At 39.9% G+C, this 16,441-nt stretch overlaps 1 protein-coding gene across 1 annotated transcript in view; it reads right to left on the bottom strand.

Annotated features, from left to right (window-relative positions):
- The window catches only part of dlgap2a (discs, large (Drosophila) homolog-associated protein 2a), a 159,584-nt gene that overhangs the window by 24,152 nt on the left and 118,991 nt on the right, over positions 1-16,441 (bottom strand). Inside the window, exons 6-8 of the mRNA XM_040138024.1 lie at positions 12,408-12,622; positions 3,294-3,444; positions 2,105-2,321 (exon numbers count right to left, since the gene is read on the bottom strand). Coding sequence (XP_039993958.1) covers positions 2,105-2,321; positions 3,294-3,444; positions 12,408-12,622 — 583 coding nt within the window. The remainder of the gene's footprint in view (positions 1-2,104; positions 2,322-3,293; positions 3,445-12,407; positions 12,623-16,441) is intronic.

Here is a 16,441-nt window from a genome sequence, read left to right as displayed (position 1 = left end):
AGCCAAGGTAGCCGACTCTTTGATGCTGGCCTGGATGGCTTTTGGTGACGGCCGTTCTGGGGCACTAGATCTGGGGGATCTGAAGAGGCTTGGAGAAACAGGTGGTCCAGACAGAGGTTTGGCTGTAGCCCCCATGTTATCTTGTTGGTAAAGCCTGTCTCTTCTGATGGGGCAGCCCAGATCATCATGAGCCAAAGGGGCTGTGTCTGCCAAATCCTCATGTATACTGGTCTGGTCAGGTAAACAAGAGTCTTCCTGCACATAATTTCTATCTGGAAGACAAATGTAAATATGTATGTGTAATATGGCCAAAGGTGTGAGCAGCTGGAGAGAATGTGCTTTTAATTGCTGCAAAGCAGTAACATCAAGTCATGCACTGAATGCTGTGAGTCAAAATAATAGCATAAATCTACAACAATTAAGTGCTAATCTTATGACTATTGCCCCAATTCGCTCATCTGTATACTGTAGATGTATATTGAAGAATTTTTACACTATAATTTTAATAATCTGTAATATCATTACTCATTACAGCGTTTAAAACCAGTGTAACACTGAGACAATGCTCCCATTTTGACTCATTTCCATTAATGGTTTACACTGCCTTCTCAACCTTAATTTGTAGCATGCATTCTTCACATCTTTTCAATGCACAAAGCTGAAACTCCTAGGTCCCGGAACACATCACAGAGAATGGACAATATTCTTAAGAAATGAGGTGTAAGAACAATCCTTGCATGCTCTCCTGCCTTAATTTGAGGTAGAGAAAAGTGTACTTTGTGCAATGAAAAGAGGCAAAGATGAGCAAAGCTTCAAAACCTTTTCTCATAAATCAGGAAGTATAGTATGAACCCTATTGAAAAATGCGAGGTCCAGTTTGACCGATTGATTCGAAGCACCAATTGCCCCATGTCCAATATAGTGGCCAAATCAATCACATACCAAGCTCTGCATCCTAAAAATGCAAAGATATTTGAGTTTACTGAGAAAGCAGTGTAAGCAAACATTTATAGGTATGAAGAATTGATCATAAGCACATCTCCAGATGTCCACACCTCTAACCCTCCCTATTATAGCCCGACTGATGTTGTTAGTTCATCAATCTACTGTGGGAAGAGGTGGAATCCACTCAGACTTCTTGTCCAGACACTTTGTCTTCTTTTCTTCCCACATTCTTCATCTGTACAAGGACGTATCATTTCCTCTGTGAATCCAGCAATCAAGGGAATTGTTGAAACCACCAGCAGCTTACAATTAATAATCAAGGCTCAGTACCAGAAATAAATGCACGTGTCAGCTGAGTAGGTTTAGATTTATTTCAGCAAGTTTGCATATGTGATATATGTGACTAACCAGTGTCACAGTTCAGTTACTGATATATTCATTGTTAGCTTTGCATTATCCATTACAATAGTGTGCAGTTTTGTAATGGGATCTCATTTTGTGTAAACATGAGCTTTGCAATGAGACAAAATAATTTGTGTAAAGTGAACATTCTATGGGCGAAAAAAATTCATAGTGTATGCTGTAATATTTAAGTGTTTGCAGCACAGTGTAAACTGAGTCGAGAAGTAAAAAATGCATACTTTGCATATGGCACTTTCAAAATTTCTTTGAACAGTTCGCAATAAAGCTGTGAGTACCTTGTGGCCTCGTAAAGAAAGTCAGATATCAAAAATGTGGCGGAAAAAGCAGTCATGTACTTATTCTGACCTGATTTTTATTTCAGATCATTTCCATTTGTGATTTTCAATAGGGTTCATAGCTTTACTCTCTGATGCATCCAATGGATGAGCAGATGAAGCACTGTATACAAAATACAGTAGGATGAACTGGCACAGCTCACAAGTGATAGCTATGGTTATCATAACCTCCATCAAAAACAATGGAAACATACAGGAGTGATTCATGCAAAGATATGAAGCTGTTTGACAGCACAACCAGTGTGCACTAACTGTTCTATATTGATCATTACAACACGTCAATGCCAAGGGTAAGCTTTTGGTGTCAGTTTGTCATTTGTACTTAAGCAAACAAAAATACCAACATCCAGGATGTCACATGTTGTATTGTGCAAATTAATTTTATGTCTAATTGTCCTTACCTGTGGTGGACCTGATAGTGGAGGTGACAGTGGAGGCCATGGGGGGGATGCAGTCATCGTCTTGGGAGTAGCCAGCCTGGATGGCTCGCAGGTAGCTGTGACTCCGGGTTCGGAAGCAGCCGGGGAGGTCCAAAGCCTCCATGGCCTGGGACTCCACCTCACTGAACACCGACTCGCACACGGACTCAAACTGGCCATTTATTTCTGTTTCACTCACCTGCGAGAGAAATGCCATAAGCATTCTTTTTCTATCGTTTAGCCAGTGAAGATATTTGTCTGTTTATCTAGAAATATTAATTGGTCGGTTGTAAAACCAGATATTGTGTTGAATAAAAACAAGGCTTGCTGCTGAAATTAAATGGTGCAAACGTTTTACTATGCAAAAGGCAGCAGAGAAATCAATGAAAAATGTGTTTTTATCATGCTACAACAACAATTTTTGTATTCTTTAAGTGTTTGCTGGAAATTGCTCCATCTTATTTCCACACCCATGGTCTGGTGCCTTTTGCTGCGTAGCTTTGTGTGAATACAACTAAACAACATAATTTTAATTTTCATGAAGTGAGGGTCAGATTTTGGGGTAAAAGATTTGTTGTTGTTGACAAGAACTATGCACAGGTTTATGATGTATCTTGTAATGTCTGTGATACTGAATTGTTACAAATGGTTTTGTACTTAGTAGAAAGTTGTTTGATGGTCATCCCTCCATTCCCATTTGGGAATATCAAGAATCAAAGATAAACATCTTGTTCTATTGGGATTTGGAATTAGTAGGAGTTTGGATGAGCTTTTAATAATCTGAACAAATCAGTACACCTCTCTTTTAAGAGATTATTATCTCAACAACCCCTGCTGGTGTCATACGGATAAACAATGTGCAATGAACTGATGTAAAACGAATGTAGGTAAAATGCAGTCAGAAAAAGGGGTATGTGGGTTATAAAAACAATAACTAAATAAGAGTTGCAGTGAGGGAGAAATCTATGATTGGGACAGTTATGCTCTTTAACTGGGGTTTTAAATGAAGAACTGTGTGGTGACATCATTCTATCGTAAATTTTCCTCGAGAGTCCTTAGGACTTCCCCTGGGTCCCTCAGCAGACAGCAGTGTAAGAAGCACTGCTCTTCATTACGTGGTAGGATTTGAGAATCTTCCCTAATTGAAAAGGTGCAGACTCACCTGGCTCACTTGGCTAACACAGCTAGCCTGACTGAGGGTGCTGACAGCCCGCATATAGCTCTGGTTCCTGGAGCGAAACTTGGGCGAGTTGTAGTTGGCAGAGGGATCCAGGGCAATGCTTGGGTGCATGTCCCTGGTGGCTTGCAAATGGTAGCTCTGACTGAACAGAGAGAGAAAAAAGAGAAACAGGCAGGGAGTGGGACTACAGCCATGGTGATGATTTCTTAAGCAAGTCAGCTAAATATAGTTTAACTAATAAACAAGTAGTTTGACTACTGGTTATAGGTGTAACATAATAACAAAAACAATTAAGTGCTATTAAGAGCAGTGGGCCTCCTCTGGGTAACCTGAGCTAGAGAGGGAGACAGGTTATGACATTGCGCCTCCCAAAAAGGGTGCCTTTCTCTTTTTGTTTCTCTCCCCAACAACACTGATATGTTCACCGGTGTCCTTAAAAAGGCAGATCGATTTCTGTGTAGCTGAAACATCCAATCAATGCTTGGAAATGAGGAAAATGCAAATCTGGGGCTAGTTAGCGAACAAGCACTTCTGAGAGCATCCCAGGGTCAGCCAGGTCAATTAAATGTGCTACCCCAGCAGGGCAAGAGAGATGCTGAGAAACCCGTGCCTGGTTAGAAGTCTGCTGGAGAGAAGATGAAGAGAAAGACACAAAGAAAGAAATGTACTTCAAGTAAAGTAAAGAATACTATGTGAGTCACATTAGGAATACCAAAGTGAGCTCCCTCTATTTGTAATGGCAGGCAGGGATGAGTAAGCAGTCTCTGGGCTTTTTATAGAGATAAACACTGGTGGTTGGCAGCGAGGAAAATGCCAGTGTGATTAAAAGTCCCCCAATCCATCTTGTTGTGCTGCAGCAAGGCTGTGTGTATTTGCAAATCAATATCAACCTTCTAAACACCCAAAGACATCCGAGAACAGAAACCTCCAGAGATGAAGTCTAAATGAAGTGGTAAGAGTGAAGAAGCTGTACATGGGATGAAGTCCTACCTCTAAAATAGTGTGGTTAATCTCTCAGAAAACACAATGTAACAATGTTGCTTTCATCTTTAATATAAAAAAGGCATCTACAACCATGCTTATATAATGTATAGCAGTGAATCAAATCATATCTATATTGAGTTTAACAGTGCCTTATGCTTTGCCAGTATGAGCTGATTGCCCCAGGTGACCTCTCACTGACTGGTCTTGAGTGTTTGCTCTGTGAGGTGTCCATATTGAGTATGTCAGCAGGGCAGCGAGCCAGCTGGCTCCTATGTCCGACCACTGCAACATGGCAGCAACAGAGAGGTAAGGGGAGGGGAGGCGCTGAGCCTGTATTCACCTTAAGTCTGCAGCAAAATTGGTGATGTAGTTACGCATGTCACTGTTGATTTTATCCAGGCGGTAAGAGCTGTGGGTAGAGAAGAAAACAGAGTTACTGGGTCCCACAAGTGGGAGTTGAATGGATGTGACGTCACTGGGTACAAGTCCAATGGAACTGGCTCTGTATGGCATTTGTGGTGCACTGAATGTTTGCTTGGGGTTTTTTTCACCAAGTGCTGCAAACATTAGGGTGATACAATATGACCGACATGGCCTCAATGGAAGTGGGAGAAATTTACAGTTACATTTAGAATGCAGATAGCATTGCCTGGTGCAGGCAGTATTCTCTAAATGAAACACGTGTACATACACACAATTGACGTAATGAGAAGTGAGTTGTGAGTTGTGTCACACAGGAGGTGCACACCTACACTGCTCACCAGCACCAACCAAAAATGATAACAAAGCACTTGATGATGAAAAGCTGCACACAAAAAACAATTACACTACATCATAGACCACACATTCTCTACCTGTACTGCTAATTAGATTCGGTTAATTGAGCCTAATGAGAATTTAAAAAAAACAACAACAAACTACCTAACGTCCTTCCCTGAGCAATGAAACGTAGTCAAGATTTCGGCTGACAAAATCAGATAAAAGTGCACCGACTGAGGCATAACTGAAGCATACTTCACCCATCCCTGCCCGTAGAGATGTCTGTTATCGTTAGCTGAGTGAACGGAGGCTGTTTTAAGAATGCGAGGGCCCTTTATCAAATCATGCCAAAGCAAATTTCCTCAAATGTCTACGGAAGCCTGTAGGGGACTATATTAAAATGATAATGTAAACTCTAAAATGAAAATGTAACTCCACAATAGCATTATAATTTTCCACATGTGTATGTGTTGAGTAAGAATGAAAATGAAAATGCAATAATCTAATTTGCATTTACATTTTCCCATACTCATATGGGCATTCCATGACCATATTAAAATAATAATGGAAAAGCTGTATGACATTTAATTTTCAAATTCATACCAGTGTAAATAGTACAGTGAACATTATTAATATGTTAATTCAAATTTGAACATTAAAATGCAATATAAACCATGTATCCTGTTTGTCCATTTATGCAAGCAATATTCAAGTCCCAATTAAATTTAAAATGCAATTTTCTAACGTTTTGAAAATGAAAACAACATTTGATATTTCATTTTCAAAGACATAACCTGCTGTACAGTGGACAATATTCAAATACAATAAGTGAAACAGCGCCCCCAATCTATTGCATTTACATTTACATGTTACCATCCTCTTTTGGTGTCAAAATTAAAATGAAAATGCAATCTGTCAGTCCTCTCATCAAGGTGGGTCTTCAGTTAGGACATCAATCATTCTCTTTAGTGAGGACACCATAGGCTACCTATTGGAACCTGACTTACATGGTCATTGAGTGATGGCGAAGTGTGTAGCGCTGCACCTCCAAGAGGCCGAAGAGGCCTTGGAGCAGCAAAATTCCCCCTGTAGGGATATAACCAATTCTACTCCCCCTGCTTCCACTGCTAGCACTACCAGTGCAATGAGTGTCTCCAATCTGACTGGAATTCCTGATTGGCAAGGCAATACAAGAGGTAAGCAGTAGTAGTAGTTGCCAATCAGGATTTGCAGTCAAATTAGTGACACTTCTGGCACTGGTTATGTCACTATGAGGTGAATTTTGCTGCTCCAAGCTCTCTGCAGCCTGTCAGAGGAGCAGCGCTACAGACTTCACCGTCACACAATGACTGCAAAAAAGGCACTTCCATGGCCAATATAAAGGCATGGGATGATGGGAATCTCACATTTCCTGCCTTACATGCTGCAACAGTAAGTACTCTTTCAGTGATAAAACAAAGTCCTGCCTCGAGAATAGCTATTGTGTGATCATTTCTGAGGGGAAAGTTTTAAAGCAAGGCATCTGAATGAACAGGACATACTGTATAGAAAAAGCAAGGACGGAGGACAATTCTAAGGCATGAAAGACAGTTTGCTGCAGGATAGAAGAATTTCCAAAAACACAAACTTGACAGTGGTGGAATAAGAAGTGTTAAGAAAAAGGCTTGCAAACAGAAAAATAGCCTAACTATGCATGACACGTCTCACGCAGCCACAAGTCAGTGGATTGGAATTCAGCTTTGACCTTGAGATCTGAGGGAGTAATGCTCATACCCAATGCTGTTTGAATGAGTAATTACATTATGTCGAATCAAGAGTTATTCAATGCTTTGCCAGTGTTAACTTTGATTAATTATAGTGACTCAAGAAGCTAATCATGGATGGCAGCAAACACATTTGTGTTATTTTACAAAGTGACAAATCTGGGTCTGATTGATTGGCTTGTGGTGCGTAGACACCGGGCCTCAGTCATTTAAAGAGAAGCTAAGTTGCCGGAAATCAACGCTGATGTCCTCCCGTGCATGTGTGTCAATGCAACCCGTTATCAAACATATCATGTCATTACTGATTGACTCAGTGAAAAATTATGCTAATGGCTAATAGTGAAATTTGCCACATGTCATTCAGTTTCTATCTTCATTAATACATCCTTTAAACCTCTTTGGCAGACTTTACTGTGGCACAGAAAAGATGGTTCATATTCAATTTATCATAGCCATTGGCTCTACAGGACATACAGGACCTGAGGGTGAAGTTGTAATGAATGGGGGTTGGAGGGCGTAAATGATTACTAATGAAAACAATCATCGACATCCAAATTCTAGTTCCAGCTCAGTGGGCCCGTGACTGTGATGTATTCTTTATAGGTGAGATGAACAAAGAGGCGCCCCTATCAACCACAAGAGTGTAAGAGAGCTTGAAAGAGGGATAGATAGAGGGAGGTGACACAACCTGACAGCCTGTTCTCATTTTAACATGATTTGCCTCAGGGAGTTGCTGCTGTCAAATTTGTGTTTAGCCAATCTGAATGCCCCAGTGGGACATCAAATTGATACAAGTGCAGAGGAAATCCAACCTACGCCATGTCTGCCTTGAATCCAATCTAATTCCATCCCAACAAGCCCAATGAACCATAACAGCTCTCATATCAGGTGGCACTCGCATCTGGGGTGACTCTTATGTGTGGACTCAAAACAGTGCTAGATATCGACCACAGCGCTGTGGTGCCAAGAATAAAAACTGAAAAAAGCCACACTTCTGAACAAATGATGAGAGATTCAGGCACACTGCAGACAAAGTAATAACAATAATACACATTTAAAATGACACTTGGCAGGACTTTTATGTAAACTGTGTCCAAAGTAAATCCTAATTAAGATGTATATGAAGTCACAAATATACTCATCTAAATAGGTGATTTAAAATTTTTGCGTGTAGAACAATTGCTGTTAGCAACCCCAAGTAGTTCCCATTTTTTCCACAAAAGCCAGCCTCACCACAATTTGTGAGCTTGTCCCTTTGGTATTTTTGATAAAACAATCACAGACCAGCCAGATTTGCAAACTTGAGTGTGCCCTTTCATGCAAGCTGATTTATGGGACCTGTAGTTCAAAAGTTCAGGGAGTCACCTCTTGCTGTACTTTGATGCTGCCCATGTTTTCAGCTATAACATTATTCCAAATAAAGCTGTCTACTGCAGCAAAACTTAACTAGAAAACTAAACAACAGCCTGACCGATACTGTTTTTTTGAGGCTGACACTGATATTGATATTGAGAATATAAAAAACCTGATAATGATATTTGGTGATATGTATCATATATTATTATTACTATAGGTTTTGCAGATACATGTATACACGCTGATGGGGTAACACACTTTATATTACTGACTTTATATTACTGACTTTGATTTGTTGTTATCTGTATATATGTTTTATTCCTATTATCTGTATCCTGTTACTATCAATGCTACCGGCCTTTTTGTACTGCTGTCGGGCTAAATTTTCCTCCTGGGATCTTAAATGAGCTCTTTTAAAGAGTTGTGACCAACTTCTGTGCTAAGTGGGACATTTTACAGTTCAATAAGAAACTTGTCAGTGCTCTCTTTTGGACAAACTATGCAGTTAAGACACTGTTTATAAATTAACTCACACATCTTACCAAATGAATCTCAAATGCACAAAAGCATAGGCACAGGCAAAAAAACAAACAAAACAATTCTATCTCCATCTCAATCCAAGAGGAAAGATACCACATTATGGCACTCCTAGAGTGGGTTCAGGGGACTCTTCAGTAATGACACCCTTGGGGACACACTGGTGTTTGAAATGAATACAACAACAAACTCCTCCAGATTCAATAATGCTGCCGCTGCTGTCAATGGACTGAGAGGCAGGCCACACAGCCTAATCCATGCTGGTCAATATCTTCCTTAAAGCGGAACCCAGCAGACTCTCGGTATAACCACTGAGAGAGCCATTATTCAGAGGGGCCTTGGAGTACAATAACTGCAACTGATAGCCTTTCCTGCTGTTCCATCCTCATAAATCATTCACTGTTTACAGCTATTCAAAGTGGATAGTCAGCGGAAGCTTTGCAAGATGTCGAAGAAGGAGCATACTTAGCCGTGGCGGCCTCATTCGTTACATCATAATCTGAAAGAGCTGTTAAAAAAGGCCAAACAACTGCATCTTCTGTGACAGATATCATTATCATCCTGCCTGATCACAATCCATAACATTCGATCTGTCATTATATGTATCTTAGCAGATTCTGGGGGTGTTGCTCGCTGCGGTTTGCGTGCATCCAGGTAAAAAGTCATTCTGTGTGACTGAGTGGCAATTTAAAAATCTCTGCTTGATGGCAGTGAGCGTGGAGTCGGCTATTTGGAGAGAAAGAGACGAAGATATGACAGTAAGAGTGAGGGAATCATCTGTGTTTGTCAGTACGTGTATCACTGTCTCCTTCTGTGACTGTCTGATGTTACATACTGTAGCTATGTGTCTGTCACAGGCCGCTGAGGTCAGACACAAGGTCGTCTTTGGATAATGTCTACAATTTATGTCACATTACTTGCCTTTGGGCTTGTGTGGAGCAGAAGCAAAACAGACACACAGAGCAGGCCTGGGAAGGGACTCTTTCTACACTGTCCAGCAAACCTGCCTGATTAAAATCCACTGCGTGGAGGACAAAATGAAACTGGCTCCATTCACATTATGCTCCTTTGTTATTATATCATCTATTTTTGCAGTTCCATGCATTATTTTCAGCCATTTGCTGTGACTTGTGTTTGGATAACCCCAGTATACATGTATTCTTCTATTTCTTTATCCCTCCCTCTCAGCCCAAATATTTACTTAAGATTTATTCTTATTTAATTGAGAGATAATTCAATATATGACATTGATAGAATAATGCTTATACCGGCTTAGCCAGTTAATCTTAGAATAAAGTTTAAGAGAAGAAGAAGAAGTTTTCCAAACATGTCTTTGATTATAGTGTCAGGATGGCCTAAGCTGTATAAGCCATGTTATATAAGCAAGAGACTCTGGAGGTCTGGAGGAAGGACACAGATTTTGTTTTTTCAAATTTTCAAATGAATTAAGCACAAAAGCAGTACTTTTTTTTTAACAGCGTTGGATTCTTTGAAACATTTCTGAAACTCCCAAGTCATTTAATATTTGCACAACTACCTGGATTCTTTTAATATCAAAAATAACTGAGGTAAGACATGATTGTTGCTTCACTATTAACTCTTGCTTTCACAGTTTTTTTTCGATATTTTAGGAGTCATATCTGGCAACTTCCACATAATGACATCAGTTTTAATCTTTGGTGAAGGGTTTTGCGGCTGTACCAGAAGAATAAAGCAGGGCCCAACAACAAATTCTAAAAGCAGATTCTTCTTTAACCAAACTTTAATTCACTCTTCACCACGGTTGCCTCTACATGGCTCTTGTCAGAGAAATCAGTTGTGTCTAATCCTGTCTGCGCTTTTTTGTCATACCCCTTTGGTCAATCCAAATAAAGGCTCTGGGGTAAGTTACTTCTAAGGTTTTCTCAAAAAGAAATGAAAAATAAAAGGATAAACTATATGTGACTGTCTAAAACTGAGAACGTACAACCAGGCGTCCTGCTCTTCTTGCTGCTAAAGGCCTTTAATGGAGACCTCCACTGTGAACTTAAACATTTGCTGGTAAACGCACTCATTATACACATCTGACAAAGCAGGGCAGAGGCAGATAAAGAGATTGTTTTGAAAGAGCAGGTCTAGGAAAATGTATTTGATTGTCATATTAATTAAATATACATGTGAATCTCAGCTGTAATTAGTGTTTTCACATTCTGCTGCGAACAAAGAGGGCTTGGTCCCTTTGAAGGGGGAACGAAAGTGAATCTGCTTTCTCGTACTGCCACCTTTAAAAAAATTACTATGGAAAAGATGAATATGGCATGCACAATACAGTAATTTGGTTTCTGAAGTACTATAACAATACAATTTAAAACCACAATGGGCAGTAAAATAAGACAGTAAATAACATCTGAATAGTTTCACTTATGGATTCATAATTGAAAAATTAACATCTAAAAACTGCTGAAAAAACAACAGAAGGTGAGGCGAAAACAGAAAACAGTGGCAGCTGGGAAACATAAAACAGACAATTATCAGTACATACAACACACGGTAAAAGCTGACCTACAACAGCTTTAGAGTAACCTCTGCAGTGTATCATCGCTGTATCTCATCCTACTATAACTGGCCTTGCGCATGTAAATATTAAGAATGGTAGATAATTTTAATACTTATGTTAATGATAACACAACCCAGCAAATTCCTTTCGGGGAAAAGCTGTTACTGAATGATCTCTCAGTTATAGCATTACTGCAGGTGAGGCTACATTACTTTTTTTCGTTGATCCGAGTACTCTATTATCTAATTTTATTCTAATCTAATGGATTTGTTAATGCTGTGATCACAAGAACTCTTCTTCCATCTCTCTATAACATAGTTTCTTGTGTTTATTTTCCTGTGACATCGTCTTTCGGCTTGTCTCCTCATGTAATCCACTTATGAGCATTTTCTTCCGCCACCGAGTCACGGAAACAAAAGCCCTCTATTTCCTCAGCATTTAATAGGACACATCCCAGAAGAACACACTGAACACTTTCTTACAGTTGAACTGATATGAATATCCATAAAGGGATTCTAATGAGTGCAGAGTTTAGCTATCAAATGTTTGACACTGATGCAGTGTTGGGGCCATACAACAAGAGAACTGCCAACACCGCTAGAGGGAATGTAAATTAGCAAATAAATAGCAAGTAATGTCTTGCTCAGAAAATAAGCTGAGAAAAGGTGCACTCTTAAAAAAAATACAATCTTACAAAAGGAGCACAGAAATAAGCATGTCTTAAAAATCATACAAAACATCCTAGTGCATTGAGATAATTCAATTCCACCAAATCCCATTGTTTCCAGGATTTTCATAGATCACATTATTCTAATATGTATGTATTTCTAGACATTTTCTGGAACAAGTGAAATTACATGAGAGGCCAACAGAATGATCTCACTCGACTAGGAGTTTCATTCACTTAAAACCACTATACGTAGAACTTTTCATCTTTGGCATCCCCCAGTGGTTGTATCAAAAATGAATGGGCTGAAACCAAGAGATAAGCTGCACAAATTTTGACTGGGATTGTTTTTTTTTATTCAAACAAACAAAACTGACAGATGAGGTATTGATGTAACTATCCTCCACATGATTCATTTAAAATTTCGAGACACAAAATTTGAATTGTTAAGATGGAGCCAAACACTATGAACTACTGAAACCTTGAAGTTGACTGTGTTGTACCTCTGAGAGTCCAACAGGTCCCTGGGTCTGATGATGGCCTTGACCAGGGCGTCTGGCCGCACCGACTTCTGAGGCGATGTCTTGGGGCTGGAGTCCGACTCTCCGCTCTCCTCATCCCCCATGGCTTTAACATAGCTGCTGCTCCGCATCCGACGACAAGGGATCTCGTCATCCTTACCGCCACCAGGGTAACCCCCCCACTCATCCTGGGGCACCTGGGTGGAACGGTGAGGGACGAGGACAACATACTGGTTGGTTTCTAGAGGTATACACAACATAACTGGTGTAGTAGTTGTGACGGTGTGCTTTTGATGCTGTGGGTGATGCATTTTTAGAGAAGCTATAATTCCCACACAGAAAATTAGTCAATTTCATTCTCATCTGTCTCCTTGGCTGATAAATGCTGCACTTTGTTCACCAAGTAGTCGCTAACTTTGAGCTGAAATATGCTAAAACGCCCTGTAGGGCTCAATAGAGATAATGCTCCATGGGTTTGTCACGACGAGTGACACCTTTTAGTCTTTTGCATTATATTTTGTGTTGCCTGTTTCTTTCTGCAAACACGACTGTGGGTAAAAGATCATGGTAGTACGTCTTGAAAGTACATTATATTCCCACTTCTGCATTGCTAGCACACAATGAACTTGCAGTTTAAATCCAAGGACTGAGATTTTTCTTAACTCTTAGAGAACCATGTAAATCTGAATGAAGCTATGTTAAAGCATTAAAGCCATAAAATACAGTGTTATAACATTTTTTCCAGTCACGTAGAAATGTGCCATTTGATAGACACTAGAATTTAACCCCCTACCTCTGGCACAGGTAGTTCCATCCAGTTGAGGTACACAGGACCATTTTCATGATGAGTCAACACACATTAAACCTTCCCACAGCTTCCACAGCTGCTCAGTATTTTAGCTTTTCTGTAGTTTGGCCAGGTTACAAACTGTTGAAAACCTTGTACTGAAATGCTGTTATACATTTGGCTGGGCTGTTAATCATAATTACTGGAAAAAGAAAGCTTGAAAACCGAGAAAAGGAGCTACCTTTGCTCACCCTGTCGTGGCTTTCGCACATGGAAACCTGCCATCAAAACAAGCCAGGTAGCTCACATGCTCCAATTTTCTTCCATTCGTTCAACCAGGTAATTGTCCAGACATCATCATCGCCATTATCCTATTCAGAGTGAGGACAGGGTGCCTCACTCACACTCGCTGCCTATCTCTACTGCATATGGAGTGAAAATTTCCCACTCAACAGTGTGTGCAGCATCAGGGTGGTCTTTAAAAAAAAAAAAAAAACAAATAAAAAAAAACAGAGCATCTTGCGTGCAGGCACTCTGGCAGCACAGCACTAAATTGACTTCCACATTAGTCTTGCATGCTTTGGTCAGACAGGCAATTTTGTTATTGGAATCCATTTCAGGCAGAGCACATGTAACTGTTATAATCCGAATACAGATCATCTGGAACAAAATTATTTTTGGAATCATTATCTTACGGCAAAGGAAAAATGGCAAATGTCATTATACAACACGTAGTAATGTAATTATATGATCCTGATAGGTTTCTGTATTGGAAATGGTTGTGTGGCTTACCAAAATCTGGTGGGCTAAGTTCATCCACTCACATTATGAATTGATGAAGATTGCTCACAAGCTCATTACACACAATACCACACTTTTTTTTTCTCTTTCTAACTCACAAACACACACACACACACACACACACACACACACACACACACACACACACACACACACACACACACACACACACACACACACACACACACACACACACACACACACACTCATTTTGCTTCAGTTAAGCAGAACAACAGAGTTCAATTACTGTGACAACAGCAGTAGCAGCTGAGTCAGGGTCTTAGCCTCTCTTACAAACAACACACACACACACACGCAGACATCCTCTATAGTCACACAAAAGCACAAATGTCCCCTACTTTCTCTGTTCTCTCAGAACAGCTTTAGCTGGACACGCATTTACATGGTCAATGATCTGCACTCACAAAATATGACATTGTCAGTAATCATTAAACTCTATTTGGAAGTTGAAGGTTTCTCCGGTGCTGTAGCCATCGGTCACTTTAACATTCTGGCAGCCGGGTCGGCCTCGGCGCAGTGCCAATCCACTCAGCTCTAGATTGCATTAAGTTAAATCTGACTTGGGTCTATATTTCTTTGACTTTACAGTAACTCTACAATCAAGAAGAGTTTTAAAATAGCCCCAACAACTATTGATTATTAAGACACTGTATAGATGTGTGATTATACTGATGATATTGATTCTGTGTTTTCTGAAACTTTCTTCTGCCAGTCAATGACTCACTCACTACTTCACAGGTTCACAGCGAACTGGGTGGCAGCTGACTGGCTGCGGTAAATGTCAGGAGGAGATAGGCTGCATCCAAATGTCATTAATGTTTCAAACACATGACTCTAATCATTTTCTGATGCAAATGTCATCCATTGGAAAAATAACAAAGAACTGGGATTATCATTCAAAAGGAAATAAAAACCGAAATGATCCTTACCATGAAAAGCAGCTGGAATTGTTCAAACAGTACATACATGTCAAGCGTCACCTTTATTAGACATAAAATTCATCAACAGCTCTACAGGTGTCTTTTCGTTGTATTTATATCCAGAAAAAAGATTTCCCAGAGACACTTATTCTACCGACCTCTAGCATCAGTGCACACCCACCCACAATTACTATTCCAACAAGTGTCACATCAAATAAAAATGGCCTGAATAATTGATCAATTATGGTTTTATTACAACCCACTCTTTGTTAATCCCAGAGAATGCTGGATCAAAGCAGCCTTTAACTCTTATATTTCATCTACTGTATGTTGTAATGTTAGTATGTGTTCTTTAGGTCTTTAAAGCTCAGTATCAGATTTCACAGCAAAGTTGTGGTGTTACATCACGAAAAAAGGTATTGGTAAATGTGTATGTGGAACAAAAACACACACTGCTGCAACAAAAGTCATACAGAAAAGGACCAAGATATCCATGCATGAATTACGAATAAAAAAGCTTATTGTGATGTCTTCTATCCAGAACATGCACAGACACGGACATGCATGCACTGATACATAACCTAATGGACGGCTACACACACTCAAACACACAACCTGATAATAGACATTCATCCCACCTCCAAAGACAGGCATGCACCAGCTACCAAATGGAGTCGATGGGTTAATTAAGTCTTGGAGGGGTTTGATATTTTTAGACATCTAATTAATGAACGGAACGCCAGAGGACAGGCGCAAGCTGTGGTGAGATTTGTTTAATTCAGATCTGCTGATAAACTGGATAGATTGTAGGGTGTCTCCCAGTCAGGGTAAAAAAACAAAAACAAAAAAACAGGCTGGGCAGCAGCACGCTCATGTTGATGTGTGTGAAAATACCACACACACGGTGTCCTAGCATACTTAGTGGAGCTGAAATATGGATGCTCTTCAACATACACTTTCACCTTGACCTAAAGATCCCACTAAGCGAAGACATGGGATTCAGAGATGATCATGCATCCACAAGCTCACTGCCATGTGCAATTATCTGAAGTATTTTCAGGGATGGTTTTTAATGATTCTGTTGTTCCTAAATAAATGTGACAGGTCCTGTTCTGTTCATCGGCACATTTTGTGGAAATGATGTAAAGCCCTCCGTGAATGTGAGCTGAGGTTTGTGGGAGCTGTGTGAAAATTCACAGCTCAAGTGTGAAGATTAATATATAAAGTTACATTTTCACATTAACAGAACTTTTACAACCCACAATTAATTGGATTCTGCTCAATAAAGAACAGACATGCTTTGGGGAAAATTATTTTTTCACGTGCGATAATGACAGTTTTCTTAATGCCCACTAGGCTATGACCACAACTCTTTGCACAGCTGTTTCAGCTTTGCCAATAAATAACATTTCCGAAATGGCTCACAAACATCTCATAGCAGGATTATGCCAACACTGGCATATTGGCTTTGTGTGTCTACCTTAACA

This window comes from Xiphias gladius, chromosome 10, assembly GCF_016859285.1.
Source record: "Xiphias gladius isolate SHS-SW01 ecotype Sanya breed wild chromosome 10, ASM1685928v1, whole genome shotgun sequence".
Taxonomy (NCBI): domain Eukaryota; kingdom Metazoa; phylum Chordata; class Actinopteri; order Istiophoriformes; family Xiphiidae; genus Xiphias; species Xiphias gladius.
The sequence above is the reverse complement of the archived record's forward strand: the minus strand, read 5'-3'. Positions and strand labels throughout refer to the sequence as shown.